General features: G+C 39.0%; 2 protein-coding genes across 3 annotated transcripts in view; one reads left to right on the top strand and one right to left on the bottom strand.

The window, feature by feature from the left end:
• The window catches only part of TNNI3K (TNNI3 interacting kinase), a 171,155-nt gene that overhangs the window by 27,836 nt on the left and 117,802 nt on the right, over window positions 1-25,517 (bottom strand). For both annotated transcript variants that reach the window (XM_032782135.2, XM_032782136.2), the window contains 2 exons: window positions 24,303-24,435; window positions 18,391-18,500 (listed from right to left, as the gene is read on the bottom strand). In XM_032782135.2, the coding sequence (XP_032638026.1) occupies window positions 18,391-18,500; window positions 24,303-24,435 (243 nt within the window). The remainder of the gene's footprint in view (window positions 1-18,390; window positions 18,501-24,302; window positions 24,436-25,517) is intronic.
• LRRC53 (leucine rich repeat containing 53) lies at window positions 1,080-14,781 on the top strand. Its single transcript, XM_075068245.1, is given in 7 exon segments — window positions 1,080-1,083; window positions 1,440-1,553; window positions 4,535-5,344; window positions 8,356-8,883; window positions 12,166-13,739; window positions 13,872-14,369; window positions 14,371-14,781. Coding segments are annotated over 7 exon segments (3,939 nt in total).

Raw genomic sequence — 25,517 nt, 5'->3', positions numbered from 1 at the left:
ATCAGATGTGCACTTAAGAAGACTTTAATGCCAAGGCAGGGATCAATTCTTGGGCTGGTGGCAACCCCTCCCTTCCCGCTTCCCACTTTAAGAGTCTTAGGGTCAGTCTCTGCAGCTCTTACTCACATGAGTGGTCACACTGAAAGCTGCCAGACAACACACATGAGCAGGACTTCAGAATTTGACTCTAAATCTCAATGTTAGATTTAGTGGGGTTGTAGCCATACTATGCTAATAGGTTCTTATTGCTAATCTAAGGGCCTTGTGACACACTGTGAAAAGTGTCCTCAGCAAAGGGCCAATTTGCGTGATGCTAAGAGCTTCTGTTTTATGCTCCAAGCTGACAAGTAGTGGGGACACTTTTGAAAGGTGTTGTGTCTCATATTTCTGAGTGCCTTGCATTAATACGACTAGACTCAGTAGTTAAAAACCTATTCACTTTATTGAATAGCTTTTCTCTTCTATGTTAACACTGAATGGATTAAATTTTTCCAAGTATCCTGACCCCAGTTTTAAAAACCAAATATGGGTTCTTGAAGACTGTCTCTTCTTCAGTTGTTCTATGGCAGTAGTCGGGAGCATGGAGAGGATATTCTCTGGGCATTACAGAAGGCCTGGATGTGAAATTATTTCATGGGGTTTGCTTGATATCTCAATCTATTCATTATATTAAATGGACTGTAATTATGGAGATATCTGTCTGCCTGTCTTCTTGTACTGAGCCTGACAACATCATCTCTGTGGCCGTAGTTCTGCAAAGCACATAAGCACATCTTACAGAGTGATTAAATCCCATTGACATTAATGATCCAAAGCCTATTGAAGTTGATGGAAGGACTCCCATTGACTTCAATGAACATGGATTAGGCCCATAATTATTAAAGTTAAGCATGTGTTTATGTACTTTTCTATCAGGTCCTGATTCAGCATCAAATAGTTTTATTTTGATCAAAACACAAGAACTAGCTAAATATAAAAAGAACTGATAATGAGTCGTCTTTTATTTTCTGGGCACAAATGTGCCTTTGAAACAACCACAATGATAGTTTGCAGCATGTAGATGTCTAAGTACCTGCAACATGGGTACAGTCTGGTGGTTAGGCGAGATGAGCCATGAGTTTGCCTTAAATTAATTGCAAATGCTAAACTGTGCCTTCTAAATTTGAGACTCTTTTAAGAACTGGACCAAACTATCACATAAACATACACTGTTGTCTTACTTATACTGTATCTTTAATAAACCAGGAGTAATGGAAAATTTCAGTCATAAGTGCTGTCCACTGGACATCTTTCAGGTCGTAAAATTCACCATTCTCTCATGACAAACTAAAATTTCCTTAAAAAATGCAGAGGCCACTAATGTACTTAATTAGCCACTTGCAATTAATCCTTGAATAATAAATGTCAATACCATGAAATATATGCTCTTTTTCTTTTAGGTACATTGCTCATTCTACTTGCTATGGTGATTCAGTTAATAACATCATGTCCTTCCTCATGCCTGGTATGCTCAGAAAATGTTACTCTGTGTCAAGGATTAACATATATACCAGGTAATTAAGTAAGACACTCCAAGAGAACTGATATTTATTATATACAGTGAGCTCACTGCAGTCCTCTAATTGTATTGACTGTTTCTAGACTCTGCTTCTGAAAGCAAATCTCTGCACACGCTGTCTAAAGAGTGATAACATTGTTTTATTTCTCTTTGCCTAGCGGCCTTACCAAAACTATTCTAAGGCCTTCAGAGGTAATTGAAAACTTTTGTTACTGAGAAAGGAGTCATTTCATGCAGCAAGACACTTAAAAAAAAAGATTGTTTTAATAAGTTATTGTTCACGTATTGTGCAAAGTTCAAGCCTTACACTGGCTGAACGAACTTTGGATTGCCAGGCAATTCTACAGCATTAGTGAGATTAAGTGATATACCAGCGTTAGAGATCAGAATCAAAGTGCATTATGACATTATAATTCTGAAACAATGGTTTCTTTTTATTGGGGCTAAATGAGCTGTGGAAATGCTACCAAGATACATCGACTGTATTCATTACATATTGCTTAGTTAAGTCAACAATTTAATAAGACACCTTATTAACAAATTTAAACCGAATGTGACTTTCATACTGATGCTAAATAACATACTGTGTTTATTGCTAAAAGCAGCAAACCTCTAATACTAGCTCAGAAAACAGAAAGGCATTATTGGCTTAAGAAACCAGAAGTACTAATAGCCATAAAACTAAATAACACTTGGCACTTAAACCGTCTTTCATCCATAGTTCTCAAAGTGCTTCACTAAGGTGGGTAAGTGTTATTAAGTCCAGTTTACACAGAGGGATGCTAAATCAAAGAGAGGTTAAGGTCCAGATGTAAAGCCCAGTGAAATCAACAGGCTGCCAGTGACTTGTCCAAAGTCATATAGGCCTTGATTCAGAAAAGTATTACATATACTTAAGTCCCATTGAATCAGTTAAGCAGGTTCTTAAGTGGTATCCTGAATCGGGATAGACTTAAGCCAACTTAATTTTCTTGTGTAGACCAGGCCAGAGAAGACTAATGTTATTAATATTGCTATTCTGTGTTACTGAACATATTACACAGATTGTATTTTGAATTCCCAGAATGTAACATTTGTAGGATCTGATTGTCTAAAGGTGACATCACCTGATGCCATGTGCAATTGCCATAATGTATGTGCTACCACATAATTAGTAAGTCAGTCAGTCAATAAATGTTTTCTGTTAAAGCAGCATATTTTCCTTAATGCAGAAACAGGAACAAACCACACAAACAAAAATTAAATAAGCCTTCTTTCTACACCATTTTATGTTATCAGAAGAAAATTTCTCATTTACTTTATTTGCTTGAATGTTACTGTACAGTCTGTTGATTGTCATTTTAAACACTGTCATAAGAGTCCAATAACTTAAGTATGTTCGAGAGACGCTGCAATAACTTATTGTGATATCACTTTTATCATGCAAACACTGTTCGACTCCTGAAGATAACATTCCAAGTCACCCTCAAGTGATAATTCCAATGGGATTGACCATAGTTTGAAGTTGAGAGGATGTTTTCCTTTTATCACACAGAGGAGTTTATTTAATGCAACACGTATCTGATAGGGGTCTGTGCTCAGCACAGCATATGGGACTGCCATGTGAAAATCCTCAGGGCATCCATAACATAAAAGGCCCCCTTCATGTTTATTAGTTTTAGTCACAGGACAGGAATGAGGCCTGCTGACAGAGCTGTATGTGGGAAGCAAGCATAGCGCTTTGCCTGCACTATGTCTGGCACAAAATGTTAGTTTCGCACTTCCATAAGCAATGAAAAATTCCTCCCAAAATAACAACAGTGACAATAGTAAGCAATACATTAACTTTGACGTCTAGTGGAACAGATGGTTTTCTGTTTCTTGAACAAATATGTCATGTCAGTGCACAGCTAAAAAAATAAAATAAAAAATCTAATGTTCTGATGCATGTGAAATGACATGCAGGTTATGATGAATAACCCAGCACTTAGATGAGCTTTGATGAGGGCTAGTTGGCTGCAATGTAATCTAGGCAAGACAGAGATTATGCTGGTGGGTTGGGGGAAGCAGCTGGAACAGCTGGTAGAATTTCCATTGGTGCCCCAGACTGAGGGAGTGTTGTTACTTCAGTTTATAAAACAGGTGTGCAACCTGGCGTGTTAAATTCTGGGCTGCTCCTGGATCCCAAGCAGGGCCAATGGCCAGTAGCTCCTCCCCCACCATCTATGCCTGGCAAAAAGAATGTGACCTTTTCTCCCCATTGCAGGGACCTTGCCACAATTATTCCCCTTTTTCCATATTGAGATTGATTGCTGCAATGTCCTCTACATGGGGCCGAACCTTGAGATCACTTAGAAACTGATGCTAATGCAGAATGCTGCAGCCTGCTTATTACGTGGAGTTTCATGTGGCAAGCGTGTTACACCAATGCTCTGGAGACAAAAACATTTCTGGGTGGAATGCAAAGGGTTGGTATTAACCTTGGAAGCTAGTCATCTAATGTAGAGACCTGGCAAATCCCCCAGGCACTGGTGCCATAGCTGAGACCAGTGAGGATACTAGAGCTGAAGCGCCATTGCTGTAACTGGGAGAGAGTTGGCAGTAGGCTGTTCTCCGTGAGGGGCTCAGCCCTTTGGTCCACCAGAGGCTGGATCAGTTAATCATCCAAGTACACTGCAAAGTTCATCTTTCCTCCAGGTTTCTGGGGATGGCAGAGGGCTGAGGGGTTTGGATCTATTTTAATACCCTCAATACATTTGCTTGTGAATATTCATGTACCTGTCAAGCTGGGATGAGCCATCTTTTATCTCACAGTATTAATTTATTGAAGGGGTGCCTACAAAGGATTCCAGAAATCTAAATAAATAAAATATGAAGCATTTCCTTAAAATTAGAAGTGAAAAAAAAATTATTGTCACGTCAGTAACAGCCTTTGTTAGTATTAAGATATTGATTGAGACCCAGCCCATGCCTACAGTCTCTATTCCTTTTTTACAGCTGCTCCTGTAACCACAAAAGCATTAATTGTCACTGATGGAAATATCACTTCAGTAGAAAGCTTCAACTTGTCCCTGCTGTTCAATGTAACTCTACTAAGGCTGAGCAGCAACAGAATTACAGATATTAAAGAAAATGCATTTAATGGCCTTCGAGATCTGAGGACTCTACTGCTAGACCAAAACCAAATATCAAGCTCTTCTATCAGTGATAATAGCTTCAGTGAGCTTCGAAAGCTGCAAGTCCTGGTGCTAAGCAACAATGCTTTGAGGAACATCTATGGTATCTGGTTCAAAAATACGAAGGACCTTATGAGACTGCAGCTAAATGGGAATCAAATCACTAATCTTATGGACAGCAGCTTTGGAACCGCATGTCTTCATAGGCTTAGGACTCTGGATTTATCTAACAATTTCATTAGTTACATTGAGAAAAATGCCTTCCAACACCTACCTCAGCTGAAAGAAATGGACCTTTCCAGAAACAGGCTGGCGCTCATTCCAGATATGTTTTCTCACCTCCCTCAGCTAATTCTTCTTAGCTTAGATCAAAATCAATGGAATTGCACGTGCAAACTGTGTGATCTAGCTTTCTTCTTAAGGAGCTATGTGAATTCTTCAACCAGGTTGCTCAAAAATGCCAATGATACAAACTGCAGAGCCTCCAAAAACCCTGCAGTTCACAATGTGCTTGATCTAACTGAGGCCAACTGTAACTCAGATTCTCAGAACTTTACTGCTGTTCTAAAAAACAAAACGATGAATTCCTATTGGCGGGATGTTACTCTGGTAGCTCTGTTTTGCTTTGTAGGTAATGTATACTCTGGCCCTCTTTTTTTGTGCACATGAACTTAATATCAAAAAAATACAGGCCAAAATTTTCAAACTTGGGTGCCTAATGTTAAAGGCCTATATTTATAGCTAGGCTGTTAAATAAGCGGTCTGATTTTCTGGAGTACTGAATACACTCTGATCCTATTTGTCAACTGTGGGTTTAGTTACCCAACTTTGGGCACCTAATTTTGAAAATTATGTCAACAGTGTTTATTAATTGGCCAGACTTTTACAAACCTTCATGTTATAAGAACATAAGAATGGCTGCATGGGATCAGACCAACAGCCAACTAACTCAGGATCCTCTGTCTGACAGTGACCAGTGCCAAATGCTTCTGGCAGCTGGAGGTTTAAGGACACCCACAGCATGGGGTTGCGTCCCTGACCATCTTGGCTAATAGCCATTGCTGGATCTATCCTCCATGAACTTATCTAATTTTTTTGAACATGGTTATACTTCTGGCCATCACAACATCCTATGGCAATGAGTTGATTGTGCATTGTGTGAAGCAGCACTTCCTTTTGTTTGTTTTAAACCTGCTGCCTATTAATTTCATTGGGTGACCCTTAGCTCTTGTGTTTGTGAAGGAGAGATAACATTTCTCTATTCACTTTCTCCATACATTCATGATTTTATAGACCTCTTTCATATCCCCTCTTAGCCATCTTTTTTCTAAACTGAACAGTCCCAGTCTTTTAATTGTTCCATGTATGGCAGCTGTTCCAAACGCATGATCATTTTTGCTGCCCTTCTCTGCAACTTTTCCAATTCTAATATATCTTTTCTGAGATGGGACAACCAGAACTGAATGCAGTATTCAAGGTGTGGAGGTATCATGATTTATATTGCCACATTAGGATATTTTCTCTTTTATTATCTATCCCTTTCCTAACATTCTGTTGGCTTTTTTGACTGCTGCTGCACACTGTGCAGATGTTTCCAGAGAACTATCCATGACTCCAAGATCTCTTTCTTGAGCAGTAACAGCTAATTTAGTTGCCATCATTTCATATGCATATTTGGGATTATTTTTCCAATGTGAATTACTTTGCACTTAATAACATTGAATTTCATTTGTATATTCAGTAGAACTTTGGATGAACATTTTATCACTTAGCCTAATATTCGGTATTGATTCAAACTGGGACACAGCAGGCAACATTAGTAGCAGCCACTGTCACAAATCATTTGATTGGAATGGGTTGATTACAGTGTTTTTCTCCTCTCCGTCAAATTCCATCAAATACATAAAGAGTGTTGCCATCCTCCCTATGGAAAGAAGGAACAATTGTGCCTGGTATGTCGCACAGATTCCTGTGCAGCTGGCAACTGCTGTCCTTGTACATACATATGTAAAGTTTTACCTTATAATCTAAAGTCTAGCCTGCAGACATACCATTGCCTGAAGTCATACCACCTCAGGCTGTGATCTCATTTGATTTCACAAGCTAAGAAAGGTTAGACCTAGTCAGTGCTTGGATAGAAGACTGCCAAGGAAAACAAACAAAACCAAATCACAAGGGGTTTGCGGGCAATGGTAGGTGATACTTCTCCCACTGAGTACAGAAAGAGCCAATGCCCTGGAATATTGCTTGGGGCACCATGCAGCTGGAGATGCCATCAGACTTTACATTCATCTGCTCAGGTTCCTTGAAAAAGCCCTCAACTGCTTACCTATCACTTGAATTAACCATTTGCTGCCTCATTGATGTGTTACCCGTGACCATATGCCAGCCTCTGAATGGCTGTTTGGACCCATGAGGCATGTGCCACAAATTCAGGAACTTGATCTTAGCTTTTGGAAAGCCACCATACTAAAAATTAGCATAGTTTGTAATGTGCCCCGCTCTGTAGAGGTGCTGCTTTCCCTCTACCCCAGTGAGGCAAAACCTCAGTAAAGACTGTACAAAACCTCAGTAAAGACTGTACACACAAACACTCAGCCCTATCTTGGGAGGGCAGTGGGGGGGATCAACAGAGTGGAGTAATCCTCTCTCTATGACCACAGACACAACCCCAACCTAATGGTGTAGCATCTGCAATGCTAGCACCCCCCATCCACAGCCTGGAGTAAACGTCCCAGAGTGTCTGCACAGTAGTGAATCCTGTGACCTGGCCCCTCGACCAACCATCACCTATGCCCTGCTACAGCCCGAGACCCTAGGGAGCTACCAACCCACCCCCATATGCAGCTCCTCCACATCTCACATATTAATACAAGATGACATATTTAGCTAAAGCTGTAAAAAACTCATACGACTTTATACTCTCCTGTTGGAGATAGTGATGATGTAATTAAACATAGTACGGTAATGCATTCGCAGAAGCAGGCAGAGTTAAGGTTGTGGCTTAATTTTGGCATTTCCTGATTTTGGGTGCTTAAGGATGCCACCTTAATACTTTCTGAATGTCGGTTTTCAGTACAGAATTTTATATATGACTTATCCTTTCTTGTCTATGTGTCGTGTTTGTTGTAGAGTTGCTCATTCTAGGCGGTTGGGTTTTTCGAGCTGTTTTTAACTTCATTTTGAAGAGTTTATATAAAGCTTCCTTCATTTGGGAATCAGTAGGTGGCATTTCAAAATGGTAAAATGACCTTTCTAGAAAGAGAAAAGGGAATTTGAGCCTATCAAATTTGACAGCACCCTTTAATTCAGTAATTGTACCACAGAAGGAATGGAGTCTCAGCGTTTCCCTTCTGCTAAAGAACTCTCAGACATACCCCCAGCCATTACAATGTATTTGCTTCTTGAATAATTGCTATAGAAACAGTTGCATGAGCTATCTCTACAGAAAGATGGAATAATACAGATAAAATTATTCACTGCTTAATTGGATATTTTTTCTATATTTTAAAAACCCTGTAAGGCAGGAAAGCTACCGTACCAGTTATAATTAATTACATTCCTACATGTATGTTTAACATTGGATGATTTATACTTTTATGTACGTGATTATTTCTTTGACGAACCTTGTATCTGTCGCAGGAGCTGTTGGTCTCACTTGCCTAGTTTTAGCCCTCCTTAACTGGAAACTTCAACAAGGCAAAGCAAATGAACACACATCAGAAAACTGCTGTTGCAGAACTCTAGATGAATCCCAGTGTGGTCATGAGCCAAGAAATTACCTCACTGAGGGAGCCTGTAACTGCCACTTAACTCAGGAAAATGAAATAAAGGTCACGTCCATTGTGGGGTCTGGCAGGGAAATGCCACTTTTACAGGAAAACAGGCATCGAGCAACAGTAAAGGCAGACGCTCTGTCTGTAGGGCTAGACGCACCACTCAGAAGCATTCAGAGAGAGAATGAATATAAAAAGAGTGGCTCATTTTTATGCCTTAAATGCAGAATGGTAGAATCATGTCCTCAAGAGCCTTATGAGACTATGTCTATAACAAATGAAGAAGGGGCCCTAACAAAAGATTTCCACAGGAGCATCACAAAACCAAGCTCCTTTGATCAGTGGGAATATCTACAGACTACAGTGCTGCAGGAACTTTCAAAGACTGATAAAGGTGAGTTTCCTTTTTAAAGACAGTACTGACAGGATCCAATGGCAATGAAATATGAGATACAAAAGTAAATGTTCTGGGCCTGATCCTCCACTGCCATGTACCTTGTGCAGCAATTGATAAGTGGGCAAAGTGGGTGATTTGGTAACATTTTTCACCCACTCGGCATGGGTATAAATGACTGTAACATATGCAATATAGTGAAGAATCAGGCCCGGACACAAGATGGTGAAAGTTTCCTGTGTCTGAAATTGGTGTAAGCTCCCTAACACTCATCTATCATGTCTCCCTAGTACCCCTTCACACTCCCAAAGCTTTTTCCTCAATAGTAAGCTTGTCTTTAAGAAGAAACATCCCCTCCCCATATACAGAAATGACAATAATGGGAGGATACTGGTATTTGATATTGACATTTGACTGGCTCCAACTCTAGAGTGGCTATCCATCTTGTTGTAATGATATCGCAGCTAATACTCCTCATGGAAGGTGAAAAATCAATACAGTGATCTTGCATTGCCCTTTCATGATGACAAGAAAGGCACACTGATTTTGTGGCTGGTGTTGGAAAATACCTGCATCTGCCACAGTCCCTGCCAGTGATGTAAATTTTCTTGCATTAACAAGTTTTTAAAAAGGAAACACAACAAACTTCTGATGTTTGGGGAAATCCTAAAATAATGCATTCATGCTATTGACCAGGTCTCCATGCCCTTTCACAACCAGGGAATCTGGTCCCTAGGTGAATCTCCTTTCTGGAGGCAGAGCTTTCTCTCAGTAAATGAAGTCCTTCTAGATCTCTCTCTTCATGTCCTTTGCTCCCTCTTCTCTGCTTCCGTACTGTTCCCTAGGTATGGACTTCCCTCCTTAGCCTACCGAGGCAACACTCACCTTACAAATTCATACGGTAACATTCATTGCTCTCAGGAAGCCTCACGAACACTCAAGCACAATAAAATCCTGCCAATCTGCCACTACATTAAACATAACTCTAGGCAGGCTGTTCCTCTGGTTCTCCCTCTTCATTTTGTGATCTCTCTTTATTTAGGTGAATTACGCAGGACAACATGAAGCACATTAGCTGCTTTGAGAGCTCCTATGACAACAGCTCATATCCAGCAATTTATGGGTTTAGTTCATAACATGTATGAAACAAATATATTACAACAATATTTCTTGTTATCTGCTTTCCTTTTTTAATGTAGAGATTTATTCCCCAAGGCTTCCAGGTTATTCTTCAGATGCCACATGTTTATTAATTTTCTTAAGTTGCTACTTATTTTAAATTAGTATTTTTAAGCTCTTTTATGACAGGAAACAAATCTGGATTTATTCATTTGCTTTCAGAAGTGTCACTAAACTAATTGCTTTTTATAAAATATTCAGGGCTAAAGGCAGAGCTTTGGGAGAGATATTCCAAAAGGTAAAAGTTATGGAGATAGATCATGAGAGGCGCTGAGCAAAATGGAATTAATGGCAGATGTAGATTCACAGGAACTTTCAATAGAGCTGTGTGAATAATGGATTTTCCAGTTTGTTAGCAATTCCAAAAAATCTGGAAAAAAACTGGTTTTCAGCAAATCAAAAAGTAAAAAAAAAAAAATCATTTCAAGTAGAAATGTTTTGTTTGACCCAAAACAAAATGTTTCCTTTCAATTTTGACCATTTTAAAGGTTTTGGATTTTCAAAAACATTTTAAAGGAAAAGTTGTTTCAAACCAAAAGATGAATGTTTCATGTCAAAATGTGTTGCAATGCAGTGTTTGGTGGCGGGTTTGGTTTTTTGGTTTTTTGACACAATTTTGCAAAACCAACAAAAATTGGAAAAAAGTGTCAGTGTTGCCAAAAAAGTTTTGCTGAAAAAAATTTCACCTAGAAGTACCTTCAAGGCTTGATGAGAAGGAAATTTAGCATTAGATTCCAAGCCTTTATTCACATTAGTGAGCAAGTTTCACAAATAGTCCCACTGACTTTAATTGGGCTACTGCTCTCCTGAGTAACTGCTCATTATTGATAAAAGATTTCACAATCTGGCCCCTGGTTTGCTGGCTGCAGGTAATTCTGATCCTCCCACCCCCCTGTCACTGTCACTGTGGGCTCTTTACTAACCTAAAGGATGATCTACAAGGACACTACTGCTTGCTGTCATTCTATTGTCTGAGGGTTCACCCTCTCCACCTCTCTTCTTATACCAGGCGGGGAGGATAGGACAAGACATCAATATTGTGTGAATTGGCTCACTGAAGGGAATGGGGAAATGGTTCCTATGGTACTTTCTGCATGGAGTCTGAGTACATCACCTGCATGATGCAGCCAAGTTCTATCAGTCTAGGCACTAGAGGTAACATTTTCAAAAGCACTTAAGTGACTTAAAAGCCCAAGTATCATTTTCCAAAGTAATTTAGGTAGTTAGGAACCTAAGTTCCATTGACTTTCAATGAGACATACGCTTCTAAATCTTTTTTGAAAATGGGTCTTAAGCACTTCTGAAAATTTTGCCATAAAGATTCTCTCATTTCCTTCCAAACTCAAAATTCCCACATGACAAAGGATCTCGCTGTCCCAAGACACTAGGTTGGTAAGAGCAATGAAATGTCATTGAAGAAAAAACAAATGCAATTGTACAAAGGAAAACTGAATATGAAGATAAACTGGAAGGAAGTGGGGTTACTACCCATTCTTTTGGTTGACCTTTATTATTTCACTTAAATAACAACAACAAAACAAAGACTTAATCAAAGCTTTCTCCTGAGCTTGATTATTCCTAGCATTTTCCTTGCAGCTCACCTCCCTAGTTCCCTGTGCAGACACCTAACTCATTGATATTTTGGGTGGCACTAACAAAATCTACCTGTTGGCATAAGTCAGAAAAATACTGTTGCATCTTTATGCAGTATTCTACGTGCCAGACAGTACGGCATATCAGCAGAAGAGCCTTGTATTGCTATACCCAGTCTCTGAATATACTGCCTGTTACCCTGCTTTAACAAAACTATAATCACACACATTATTATATGGATAGATCTGATTAAGATTGAAGTTTTCTAAACTTCTATCAGTTAATTTTAATTCAACTGATTCAAATGTGACCAGTGTGTGAGTGTAATTGCCACAGCACTGTCGAGTTAAAACGTTTTACCCAGACTGGACTGAGATGTTAGCTAAATGTTGGTGTTATGCCACAAACAGAGAGAGCTTTTTGGCACTATACACATAGTTCTAAACATGCACTTCATCAGTGTAATAAAACTCTTACATGTGCTAAATTCTAACATTTATTATTCAGCAGGTATAAAGCAGGACACATTTAGTAGAAGATGTGCAACTCCTACGCCTGCCTTAGCAAAAGAGAGACTTGAAAAGCATTTAACAAATGAATCGTGTCAGTCTCCACCAGAAGCAGAAGACAACTGTTTAAAATCTCATAGGCAAACATATTTTATTACCAGCTCATCAGCAGCACCTAACACATCAGTGGAGTCAAAGGAACATTGTGTGCAAAAGATTTTACAAAGTCATAGATCACAACATGATGATCAATGTGGATTGCTGGAAAGGAGCAAAAATATTTCTTTGCAGCTACACAACTCCCTTATCTGTAAATATGTGAACTGTGATAAATTCCAGGGCTATACAAAAGAAAAGAAAGAAAATCACAGGGAAAATTTAAAGTTGGAGAAAGAGCAAACCAAAACTAATAGAAGAGTAGGAGAAGATTGCTTTATGAGTGATGAAGAGATGCCTTTATCGCCAGAAGTCAAGAAAAGATATATATCAAAGAGTGTTAGCTTTTATGTACCTGACTTGGCAACAGTAAACAGGTTGGATGAGACAATGATGGACTCAACTGAGGTAGGATCTCATAAGAAGAATGTTCAAAGAAACCAAGCTATCACCTTGGAAAGCAGAGAGCACAGCAATTCAGAAACAAGAAGTGAAGGAGGTAAATTGTCTTCTGCTAAGGGAGATATTGGAAGGAAAACCTGGTTGAGGAAAGATGAAGCCAACTGGAAGAGCAAAATGAAAACTAAAGGACAAGACTTTTTAACTGTAAAATTAAATTTACATCCCTTCAGAAAAGTGAGAATCCACCCAGAGAAATCACCTTGCAGTGAAAAAACACAACAAAAATCCAACCATCAACACAAAGAACCACCAATTGAATCCAAGAAGAAACTGTCACAGGCTTCCAACAAAGAGTTGACAAGAAAAGAAAGAAAATCAAACCAAGGGTCTTCTGTAGTTCCTCAAAATCATCCAGGTACCAGAGAACAGAAGGAGATTTATTCCAAAAAAGTTGTTTCTCAATTCTCTGACAAGCAGACCTTGGCTAAGAGCAAAAATGCCAAAAGTGAAGCTATTATAACAAGTACTGATGCAGCAGAATTGTCTGAAGAAAAGTGCAATAATCCAATAGTGAGTGTCCCTCAGCCGTTCAAGAATATTTATGATGTAAGAAATTCTAAAGATCTCACATCTGTGCTTGCAGAAGCTGTTATGTACAACAGTAACTTACCTCCACCCTCAAAGGAGACTGCAAGAAGCATTACTCCAACTGTATGTCTTGCAACTCAAAATTTAGCAAGTATTTCACAAAATGGGGGAAAAGATATTTCCATATCCCTGTATCCTAGAGAAGTAAAAGGAGACGACACAGGGGCTACAGAGTCCTATGGGTACCAGAATTCACAGATGACTACAAGAAAGGAAAAGGACTGGGATTCTTCTTCAGCTCTTATTATCCAAACACAAATCACAGGCAACTTGCAGACAAAAAATCCCAGCAGTGAATGTGATTTGGAACTAAAGTCAGTTATGGAGGATACAGTGAAAAATGTCAATCAAGGCCAGATGGACAACCGAGTATGAAAAAGCCAGAGTGAAAACTTAAACAGGATAGAAAGATTGGAGAGCTGTGAAAAGGCTAAAGAACATGAATCATTAGAAGGAAATCTACTTGCTATGGACTCTTATACTTTCACTGTTATACCACAGATTCCCCCAAATATCAACCCAATTTCAACAGAAACATATTTTATTCCCAAACAAAGTAGCACAGAGCCTCCAAATCGCATCAGTAGTTTGCTTCTGTATACTGAAGCCAGTGAGCATTTAACTCGTAGTAGCAAAGATGGAACTGACAGTACTGATAACCCGCATGGAACAGGTAACACTGAAGACGATGGGGTAAAAATAGAACAGAGAGAAAATAAACAGCCACCTAATGACAGTGAGTCATTGGCTGAAGTGCTAACCCCAGACACACAAATGAACTCGGATGGTCTAGCCGAAGACATACCACAAACTCAGAATGATGTGGAGAGTGAAAAATGTAAATTATTTTGTACAAGCACTGTCAAAGTATCTATTATGTCTAATACATCCAGTATCCCCAGTTCTCCTAAAACTAGAAATATAATACCATGTAGTGACATCAATTTTCAAACAAATAACAACAGGCACATGAAGAATGTGCAGAATTTGCAACACATTTCAAAACAATCAACCTGACGAGGATAACAATATACATGAAGAAGGTGAAATGCCACTGGGAGAGCACAAAGAGCCTTCTATGTTACCAGAGTTAAAAGACATTAGTTTTGAGGCAGAAAATGAGGTGCCTTTAATTCCTAGCAGAATAAATGATGCTGAAAACTCTGCTCCAAAAGTTACACTGTACCCACCATCTGCTAATACATCACCTTTAGAGTCAGAACAAAGTGAGGAAAATAACTCAAATAACAATCACATTCCTCTTTTGCTTTCTTCAAAACTACAGACAAACAACCCCAGCCTTTCTGAAAATTCAAAATTCATTATTGTGGCAGAAAATTTGAACAAGTCAATGAACATAACACAATATTTGATTGACTGTGATGAAAAAAATGCAAGACCAACCAACTAGAGACATTTTACTTGATTAATTGAATGCCATTTCTGGGGAAAGGAGAAGTCAGAAGAGAGAGAGAGACGCACGTCTGGTATTGTCAGAGCAGCCAAACAGTAGAATTCAGGACAAGAGACTCAGAAAAACAAACAACAGAAAGATAAAACAGGGAACTGTTAACTGACCAGAGAAGCAATTGATATTTATGATTTGGAATATATAGCGTGTATTTCAGGCAACGTACAAAATTGCATTTACAACTACTATAAACATTAGTGCTTCCTACTACGTACAGGTTACATTATTTAAAATATTTCTGTGATCCATTTATTACAGTCTTTGTTGAAGATAATGTAAAACCTTCTTTTTATCTGTAACTGTTACATTCTATTTTAAATTCACCTAGATCTCTAAGATTTCTGGTCTCCTGGACTGTAAAACCTTTTATACCCATTAAATTATTTTTGGGGGAAAGGAATGAAATGAAATTTGGCCCAGTCTTTGGGGACAAGTCTGTATAAAGTCTGGTAAATTATGTTTAACCACTAGGTGGAGATCTCTGATTCAATCTTTTCAGACTCTCAGAACAATTAACTAGAATAGCTACAACACCACAATGGTTTCTATACAGAAAGGGGGTTAAGCAGCTCCAAGAGACTTGCATCTCCTCATTGTGATAAATTCAAGGTTTTGAAAAATAAATATCTCATTAACATATCAGCTTCCTAGGACTGATCTCTTGGGCTAGGCAACACATTATCATTTGGTTTTAGCAATCCTTCTTACGAGCGAAGAATGGGCCTTGGAAAGCAGGAAACAAAATAAAAAAGAAAATGTATATTTATGACAATGACATTTCATGGAATGTACAGAAAGAAAAGATCCTACTTAAGAGACGTATCAAGTTAGGAAAAGTAGAAAGCACCCAGAAGCATAGAACACTAGGGGCCAAGTCCATAAATCCCTTGCATAAAAATATGTCCCAAATAACTGGGATACTGTTTCCCATTTCCTTCAGACACAAGAGTTATGAAAACTCATAACACACGATTGCTGGCCATTTACCTTGTTTCAACCAACTCACAGTGCGCCCCATACTATTGTGCACATTGGGGACTCTTTAAAGTATTAATTTCCCTAGAAATTAACTGGAAATTTAACATCTAGCTTGCTTTCTCTTGTTCTGACTTCTACACGTCTCATTTTTTTAGAACTGTACTAATACAGAGGCAGAGGAGGTTGGACAGTAGCATCAGGGCACTGTAAAAATATAACTGAGCACCTGTGGAGTACCTGAATCCTCTTTGAATATACGGATTTCATTTTGTCCAGAGAAGAGAAACCCAACAATTTAAAAGAGGATTTAGAAATGGGCCATCAGAACAGGTTACAACCTCCCACTTCTTTGGTATAAGTTACAACACTGGCCTCATATTGGAAACACCAAAAGGTTTTTGTTGCATGCCTAAATAATTATTTTCTTCTCCACATAATCCATCTACTATTTTCCCTCCTTTATGTGCAGACTCTTGTAGATCCACTTCCCCTCTCTTTGCAGGCCTCTTTTCTGCCACACCTTTCTCCTGCATTTCAATCAGTCTCCTTTCCTTTCTAGTTTTTCAGCCCTTTGGTTTCTTTCTTTTCCTTTCCTTCTCCTAGTCTTCCTTTTGTGTCTGGCTGCAAGATTAAATAAAATACTCCTTCTCCCACCCAATAGAACGACAAAACATATGATTAATTTGGGACTGAAAAACAAAATAAAGCAGAACCCCCCCCCAACCATAAAGTAAGCGCAATGAGCAAAAGGAAAGGTGTGTTTAGCATCCCCCACAAGTAGTCAGTGTGTAGCAGATGTGTAGTATATCTACCCAGATTGCCCTCACTTCATTACTGTCAATCTGTTTTATACGTGAAGTTCAAATATTAAACAAATTAAGGGCTCGATTGAGACTTTAGGCAAGAGTGATGCATAAGCAACATTACCCTAGTATTAGCCCTAGAAGGCTTTGTGTCTCAGAGACACGCTGTTGAGTCTCAAATCCTTCCTTACTACCACCTTGTTCCTGGGCAAAGGTCTAGCAGTTTGCTGATGGCTTGGGTCAGCAGTAAAGACAAAACCTGTTATACAGGCTCAGTTGCGTTCGCCAGTGCATGGAAGAGGGACTTCTAGAGCCAAGGTCATGCCCACTCCTCACCCCTCCCAGCCCACTCTCCAACCCCCTGCGATGGAGGGTGGAGTAAACAGTGCCCTCTTATTCATATGTGCCCACACTGCTGGTTCAGGCAGCCCATGCAGAGGTATAATGGGAGTCCTTACTCCCTCATATGCACACACAGGCTAAGTCACCATTTAGCCCCAAATGAGAAGTTGTAAGAGCAAAATCCTGTCTATGGGCTATGCAGAAGCCAAGCTCAGAGAGGGGATTGAGAGAGCAAAGTGTTCTTCCTTCTTTCTGTCTTCCTAAAACCACTAAGAGGCTGCTTTACAAGCTGTCTGCGAGTCTGTAAGTGTTCTCTGAATGGTGTTTCAGAAAGGCATTCTAGGTTACGAGGCAGGGGTGTCGTTCCTGAGGAAGGATGGTCCAGTGATTAGGGGCACAAGCCTAGAACTTGGGAGATCTGGATTCAAGTCCCTGCTCTGTCACAGACCTCCTGTGTGACCTTGGGCAAGTTGCTTGGCCTCTCTGGGCCTCAGTTCTCTATCTATAAAATGGGGATAATTGCACTTCCCTCCCTAACAGGAACTCTGGGAGGATTAATATAATGAGGTGCTCAGATACTAGGCACCATCTAAATACCTTAGATAGATATCTAGCAGATAGTGTGTGGCACTTACATACCTGGTCAAATCCTGAGACCCACTTCTTTCAATCTGCTCTGCAGTGGTGATCCTCGTAGAGCCCTACTGAAGACAGTAATGCTTGGTGTCTGCCAGTGCAGAATAGCTTGCAGGAATGGGGAGCCAGAGTCCCACAGCCTGGCCTTGAAGATTTAAAGCCATTTACTGATATAGATACCCAGCTTGTATTTAGTATCAAAACAGAAGAAGCTGTTAACTATGATACCAGTTAGGACCAGCAGTCCCAGCCTGCACTGTTTCATGATACTGGGGACTTGTCTACACATACCATGCTGCAGCTGTGCTGCTGTACGACTTAGTGAAGACGCGCCTACGCTGACGGGATAATTTCTCCCATCAGTGTAGGTACTCTACCTCCCTGAGAGGCGGTAGCTATGCTGATGGAAGAAGCCTTCTATTCAATGTAGTTCTGTCTACATCGGGGGCTAGGGTCGTTCAGCACACCCCAAGCTATGTCAGTAAAACTACATAAGTTCCAAGCCTGAATCAGTATTCCCTGCAGAGGTTTATGCTGGGGATAGAGATTTGTCCACAGGAATTCATTTGTAAGAGACTCCTCAAAACAAGTGTGAGCCTTTCTGTCATAGCGCTTTTTATATTGTCAGGTCAATAATTAGGAGCCTTCTAAAGATGAAAAAATGGAAGGTGGCAAATATAAAAATACCCACATTCTCACCTTCTCTCCGTGGCTCTCAGCAAAATAGCTATTTACACATGACAAACATTGGTAATCACCACTTCACAGGTCAAAGAAGGGGAGTACTTACCTCAGGACATGCATTCCAGCCCCTCATTAACAGTGATGATATGGGCTTGGGAATTGAATACCCTATTGGAGGCCGGATGTGATGATAGGCCATATCTGCTGCTGCTGCAGCTACAAATAAAACAGTATAACAATGCTTAAATACAATTCAGATATAAAAAAAATTCATATGCCAACACGTTTTACTTTAGTATTTGAATGAAAAACAGATATGAACAGATGGAAATACTTAAGCATTAAACTTGCAAATGGAGTGAGACAAAGAAGCTTTCAAAACTATCAAAGCTAGACTAGACTAGATGACCTCCTGAGGTCTCTTCCAACCCTAATATTCTATGATTCTACGATTCTATGAAAGCACTATTTTTAATGCACCAGGTTAATCAGCCAACTGCCCTGCACATTGATGTTGACACATTTCTGCCGATGTTTAACCTGGCTGAAAATGATCTGATTCAGGTGTAAACCCTTAAACAATAACCTTTGAAAAAAACATCAACTGACCCTCACCTCATATGTGAGATAATAATAAAAAGAGAATGACTGAGCAGCTTTCAATAACATGCATTAGCTGCATTTGACTTACAGATAAATTGGTACCAGATTCTGACTTCCTAAAATAACCTCTAGTTAGCTCTGGTATGGCTGAAGACTAAAAGTAATTCCAAGCATTCATTTAACAAAAACAAAACAAAAACAAAACAAAAAAAACTGGAGTGCCTTTTTATATGTGCTAATTGCGACTGACTAAGAAAAAATTGCCAGAATGTTTCCCTAATTGTGTTTATATATACAGTGATTTAAAAAACATAATTAATCCCACTGCATTCTTTTAAAACAGCTTAGCTGTGGAAAGTCAAAGCAAACGTATGCCAGCCTCATTGCAGGAGCTAAGTAAAATTCTTTGTTAAACTGACACGATTAAGTGATACATCACCGGAGTATATAGCATTTGAAGGCGACCAGGAGATTGCAATCTTGAGATTGTAACAAGAATGGTTTAATTTTTTTTAACCATATCCCATTCTCATTACAGTCTTTGTCACAAGAATAGATTAATTTGTGCCATTGTCTGTTCTCATTGGAATCTTTGTCAACGTAATGAAGTTTCAGAATGTTAAGATCAGATACATTCTGTGAAATGTTGCAGTACGCAGTAGGGATGGGGAAACACATTTTGCCTAAGTTTGATCCCATTCTAATGTGGGTTTGAAAGTGTGATTCAAACATTATTGGGTTCACGTTCTGCTTAGCAGAGACAGTGAATAGGAGCAGATGGGGGAAAAAGATGTTAACGAAAAATAAATATAACCTACTATCTATCAATCTACACTCTCCTTCTCTTTTCCCACAATATACTACAGGGAAGACTGTGCTATGTATTTAGGGAGAGAAGAACACCCAAAAATGTTGATTGACACAAGAAGACTACACATGGTATGATATATATATACACAAACAGAGTACTGTGATATCTCTCTCCCTCTGTGTGTGTGTGTGTGTGTGTGTGTTATACACACACACACACACGATAGTATGTGTGTGTGTGTATAGAGAACTAGGTGCATGATACAAAAAAAGCATTGATAAACATGAATTTTAATAAAAATTGCAAATTTTTGGATCTTATTTGACCCTTTTTATTTATTTCCCATAGACATTAGTAATAGGATTTGTTTTGTTTTCAAAGGTGTTCATAGAAAGAAACTGTCATGGAAATTCATAGAAATACTTGCATGAACAGTCATGTTGATACTTTGGAAGAGTCCTATATAATTTTATAACAATGAAAAATAGGTTTCTATATAAGTTATGTGAAATACCACAGATTTAATCAAGAATAGTCCCCTTTCTATACGTTACTCAAACCATTCTACTGACATTATAAACAATGGGAAATACTCAGGTATACATTTTTTTTTTTTTGTTTTACTATAAAACTGAGGGAACAGTTGTATTTAAAAATCAGCCTTCTGACTCGGGAACGTGGTTCACCGTATTAAAAAGTCATGACACATCAAAGATGTATACACTTGGACTGAGACTGAGATGGAAATAGGAAATAGACTTGTTGAAAGTCTCTGCATAAGGATAAAGGAGGTAACAAACAAGAGTGATGTCATGGAAGGGGTCTGCTATAGGCCACCCAACCAGGAAGAAGAGATGGCTGTGGCTTTTTTTAAACAACTAACAAAATCATCCAAAGCACAGGACTTGGTGGTGATGGGGGACATCAACTACCCAGAAGAAGGCAAACTTTAGCAAACTCAGGGAGTTGGTAGATAAGATCCCATGGGAAGCAACTGTAAGAGGAAAAACAGTTTAAGAGAGCTGGCAGTTTTTCCAAAGATGTTATTAAGGACACCAGAGCTAACTATCTCACTGCCCAGGAAAGACAGGAAATATGGCAGGAGACCACCATGGCTTAACCAGGAAATCTTCAATAATCTGAAACTCAAAAAAAGAGTCCCACAAAAAGTGGGAACTAGGTCAAATTACAGTGGATGAATACAAACACACACCATAAGCATGTAGGGACAAAGTTAGAAAGGCAAAGACACAAAATAAATGTAAACAAACTAGAGACATAAAGGGTAACAAGAAAACATTCTATAAATACATTAGAAGCAAAAGGGAGATCAAGGACAGAGTAGGCTCATTACTTGATGAGGCGGGGGTGGGGGGAAGACATAATAAAAAATGTAGAAATGGCGGAAATGCTAAATGACTTTTTTGTTTCAGTTTTCACCAAAAAGGTTAGTAGTAATTGGATGTCCAAAATAGTAATGCCACTGAAAATCAGAGGCTAAAATAGGAAAGAACATGTTAAAAATTACTTAGACAAGTTAGATGTCTTCAGGTTGGGAGGGCCTGATGAAATACATCCTAGAATATTCAAGGAGCTGACTGAGGAGATATCTGAGCCATTAGTGACTATCTTCAAAAACTTATGGAAGATGGGAGAGATTCCAGAGGACTGGAAGAGGGCAAATATAGTTCCAATCTATAAAAAGGGGAAATAAGGACAACTCTGGGAATTCCAAACCAGTCAGCTTAACTTTAGAACCTGGAAAAATAATGGAGCAAATAATCAAGCAAGCAATTTGCAAACACCTAGAACAGTGGTGGGCAACCTACGGTCTGTGGGCTGCATGCTACCCGTAGGTTGCCCACCACTGACCTAGAAGATAAAAAAGTGAAAAGTAACAGTCAACACGGATTTGTCAAGAATAAATCATGTCAAACCAATCTAATAGCTTTATTTGACAGGGTAACAAGCCTTGTGGAGGGGGGATGCAGTAGATGTGGAACATCTAGACTTTAGTAAGGCTTTTGATACTAAAGTAACTAGGGAAATACAACCTAGATAGAGCTACTATAAGGTGGGTGCATAACAGCTTGGAAAACCATTCCCAGAAAGTAGTTATCAATGGTTCAGTCAAGCTGGAAGGGCATCTCGAGTGGGGTCCTGCAAGGATTGGTCCTTGGTCTGGTTCAGTTCAATATCTTCATAAATGATTTAGACAATGGCATAGAGAGTACACTATAGTTTGCAGATAATATCAAGATAGAAGGGGTTGCAAGGGCTTTGGAAGATAGGATTAAAATTCAAAGTGATCTGGACAAACTAGAGAAATGGTCTGAAGTAAATAGGATGAAATTTAACACAGAAAAATGCAAAGTCCTCCACTTTGGATGGAATAATCAGTTGCACACATACAAAATTGGAAATGACTGCCTAGAAAGGAGTACTGCAGAAAGGGATCTGGGGGTCATAGTGCATCACAAGTTAAACATGGAGTCAACAGTGTAACACTGTTGCAAAAAAGAGCAAACATTATTCTGAGATGAATTGGCAGGAATGTTGTAAGCAGTGTAGCTATAGCCTTAATCTCATTTATGGGCTTGAGTGGCGTGCTGCACTTGTGCCGACCCTATGTCCATTAGTGAATTTCACCCTCAGAGCTGAAACAGGATTTAACTGGCATGGAAAGCTTTTCATGAACACGCTGTGTAGGGGGTGAATTTCACACAGAGGAAGCAAGGTTAAATAGCAATGGGTAAAGTTACCCAAAAGTGGTTAATACTATAGAACATCAAGAACCTGAAGATTTGCAAGAAGCACACAGGTATCTCAACCCAGGTGATATTTTTAGCATTGATGGATTCTAGTGAATTTCCAATTAAAAGTTAATACTCTATCAGCACATAGTAATGTAGGATTTATTGTCACCATCACCAGGACGCAGAACAGCATAAAACACCAAGATGTTATCTTCCTGCCTGGAACATACTGCGCAGGAGGGGGAAATGAATAAATTGCGCTTTTCAATTCAGGAAAAAACAGGTGCATTACTCAAAAAAGGGACCATGGTACCATGCCTCAATACATAAGCCAAGATAGGGAGCAATGTGTGGCTACTGTGTACAGAGCCTGTGCTAGAAAAGGTGTTTGGTGGAGGAGGTGATGAAGGAGTGAGAGAAACCAGAAAAGTGGTACAGGAAAAGAAAGAGACAGAGCAGATGATGCAAGTAACAGAACAGAAGATGATTTTGCACAGCTTCTGAAACTCAGCAAGGGTGGACAGCAATAGAATGGACATCCATTCCTTAGCAGGCCTGGAAGCAGGACTTCTGAAATGCTACAGTTGCTAGGATGCTGCTAAGAAACTGAATTGACGGATATTACTGTCTGCTGCTTAATATGGCCAAGCTAAAGTCAGGAGATGGAAAGAGAGACTGATGAAAACTACTGATGTGTGAACTTTGAGATGCTGATCTGAATTTATCTCAAACTCTTTGTTCTGAAAATCAGATTAGAAATCACGTGAGACTAGATATTCTTACAAGAGCTCCTGTGGTTCCTGCTTTTGACTCCAAGATAAGCTGTCATGTGATGTTTGGTACTTCCAATTCCAGGCTTGGCATAAATTATATATAAAAATAAATTACCCCAATTGTTTTAAAAAAGAAATGATTAGTCAAATTCCACTTAAAAAAATTTAATCAAGAGGAATAAAAGATAGGTTACTTCTACAGGATTCCATAAAAAAAATTAATTCACTTCAAACTTAAAGAATATCAGAAAATTGGAGGCACTTGAAGAGTCATACCTAAACAAGTCTATGTTAGCAACAGCTTTACAGCCATTTCACAGATAAGAGAGCTTCCAGTAAACTGTTTCCAAAGTTGATGTTTCAATTACGGTCTGGTATATCGTTAACAAGTTGCTTATATAATGCTACACACCACACAATACGTTTAATTTAATATTCATTTTAATAATATGCCGATGAAATTGATTTAATAAGTCATATATGAGATTTCATTTAGCATTTGAATTATTATTTTATAAAATAATTGACCTAATCAGGAGCTCCTGATACAACAGGGATAGGCACCTTTGAAACAAGCAGGATGATAGATAGATAGATAGATAGATGGTTGTACACAATTGTTGATGGTTATATTGTATTGGGTAAAGAATTCAATACAGTACAAGTGAAAACTACTTTTTCCTACAAGAAAAAATTTTATGCATAGAACTTTCTTCTTCCAACTGGTAAGAAAGCTATTTGAAGTCCCTGTCTGACAGACCTTGCAGATATCACAGCTCTTGTCCTAACTACCATCCTTTTCCTCCACTCCAACTCCAAGAAAAAAATCCCCTACATATCCATGGCTTTACAGTTTCTGGAGTGACATTCCTTCATTCCCCAAAGTTCCACCCAAATCCAGAAGCACACTGAATTCCCTATGTTTCCTGCTACCTTAAGGAAGCTGAATTTTTAGGTGAATACTGCCTAATATGAATTCTAGTAAAATGCGGATTAATAATGCTATGAAAGGCAGCTACTTTATTACAGTTCAGAGATATAAATAGCTTTCATGTTAGTTCAGTGAGCATCTTACCTGGTTTGAGGTGAGCAAATGGAATTTCACCTGTTAACAGTTCCCAGAGACACAAAGCATAGCTGAAAACATCAGCTTTTATAGTGTATCGAGTACACTGAGTAAATACCTCAGGGGCCATCCAGCGTAGGTTCTGTGCATCAAAAAAAACATCAATAATATGTTAATGGAGTGTTTTGTTCCTTTACAGAGGATTTTTCTTTCTTTCTTTCACAACAAGCTAACAGATAAATCTTCTAATAACAAATAGTTATGATAGCATACACAATTCATGCAGTAAATCACCATACATTATACTATGTCTTCAGGATTAGCAATGGAATTCATTTCAACCACATACAGCTAGCATAATCAGGCTTTAGGTAAGAGAAGAGAGTAGCACTGAGAGTGATGCAGGAGTCAGGACTGGCTCTAGGCTCCAGCATAGCAAGCATGTGCTTGGGGCAGCACAACTCCAGGGACAGCATTCCGACCATTCTTTTTGTTTGTTTGTTTGGGCAGTTGCGCTCTTGGAGGTTGGGGTGGCAAAAAACCTAGAGCTGGCCCTGGTAGGAGTTGAAATCTACACTTCCTGTCTGAGACCAGGGTACAGAGCTTTAGCATGTCTAACTCCCTTTTACTACTATTCCAATTTAGGAGCTGGAATAATGATAATGAAACTATGCAGGGTATTAAAATGACTGGATTGGTGTATACATTAATCCTTTGGCTTCTCTCCTGGGAGATCATTGCATTTTGCAGGCACATATCTATGTGGCTGCTTCACAAACAACCTGCCACCCACTGCGCTCATGAGGAGTAGTGGGTCTTACTCTGCTCCTCTGCTACAGGGTATTGTCTTTTAAAAAGTTGGGCCCGTATGAGCAATTTATTGGAAATAACTATATTGAGAAAAGAACTCAGAAAGAAAATCCATGTTGGATAACTGATTCCCTGTCGGAAATTCAGACTATCAGAAAGCAATATATATATATGGGATGGTTTGCATGTTATGCCTAAAAATTCAGGGGTGATAGTGCTAAAATGAGAACCATATAATAATATTGTTTTTTGGGTACACAATAGGGAGCTCATTTGTGAGTGCATAGTATGCATATTTTGTATCCAATAATTTCTGCTGTTATAAAGGCTGGTCTCAAACACTAAGAAAAAATTAGCATACAAAAGAAACAAAGCATTACACTGTCACTGTACAACATCATAGATTCCAGCAAA

This window comes from Chelonoidis abingdonii, chromosome 7 (assembly GCF_003597395.2).
Source record: "Chelonoidis abingdonii isolate Lonesome George chromosome 7, CheloAbing_2.0, whole genome shotgun sequence".
Classification (NCBI taxonomy): Eukaryota; Metazoa; Chordata; order Testudines; family Testudinidae; genus Chelonoidis; species Chelonoidis abingdonii.
Note: the sequence above shows the minus strand (reverse complement) of the source record. Positions and strands in the feature narration are given on the sequence as shown.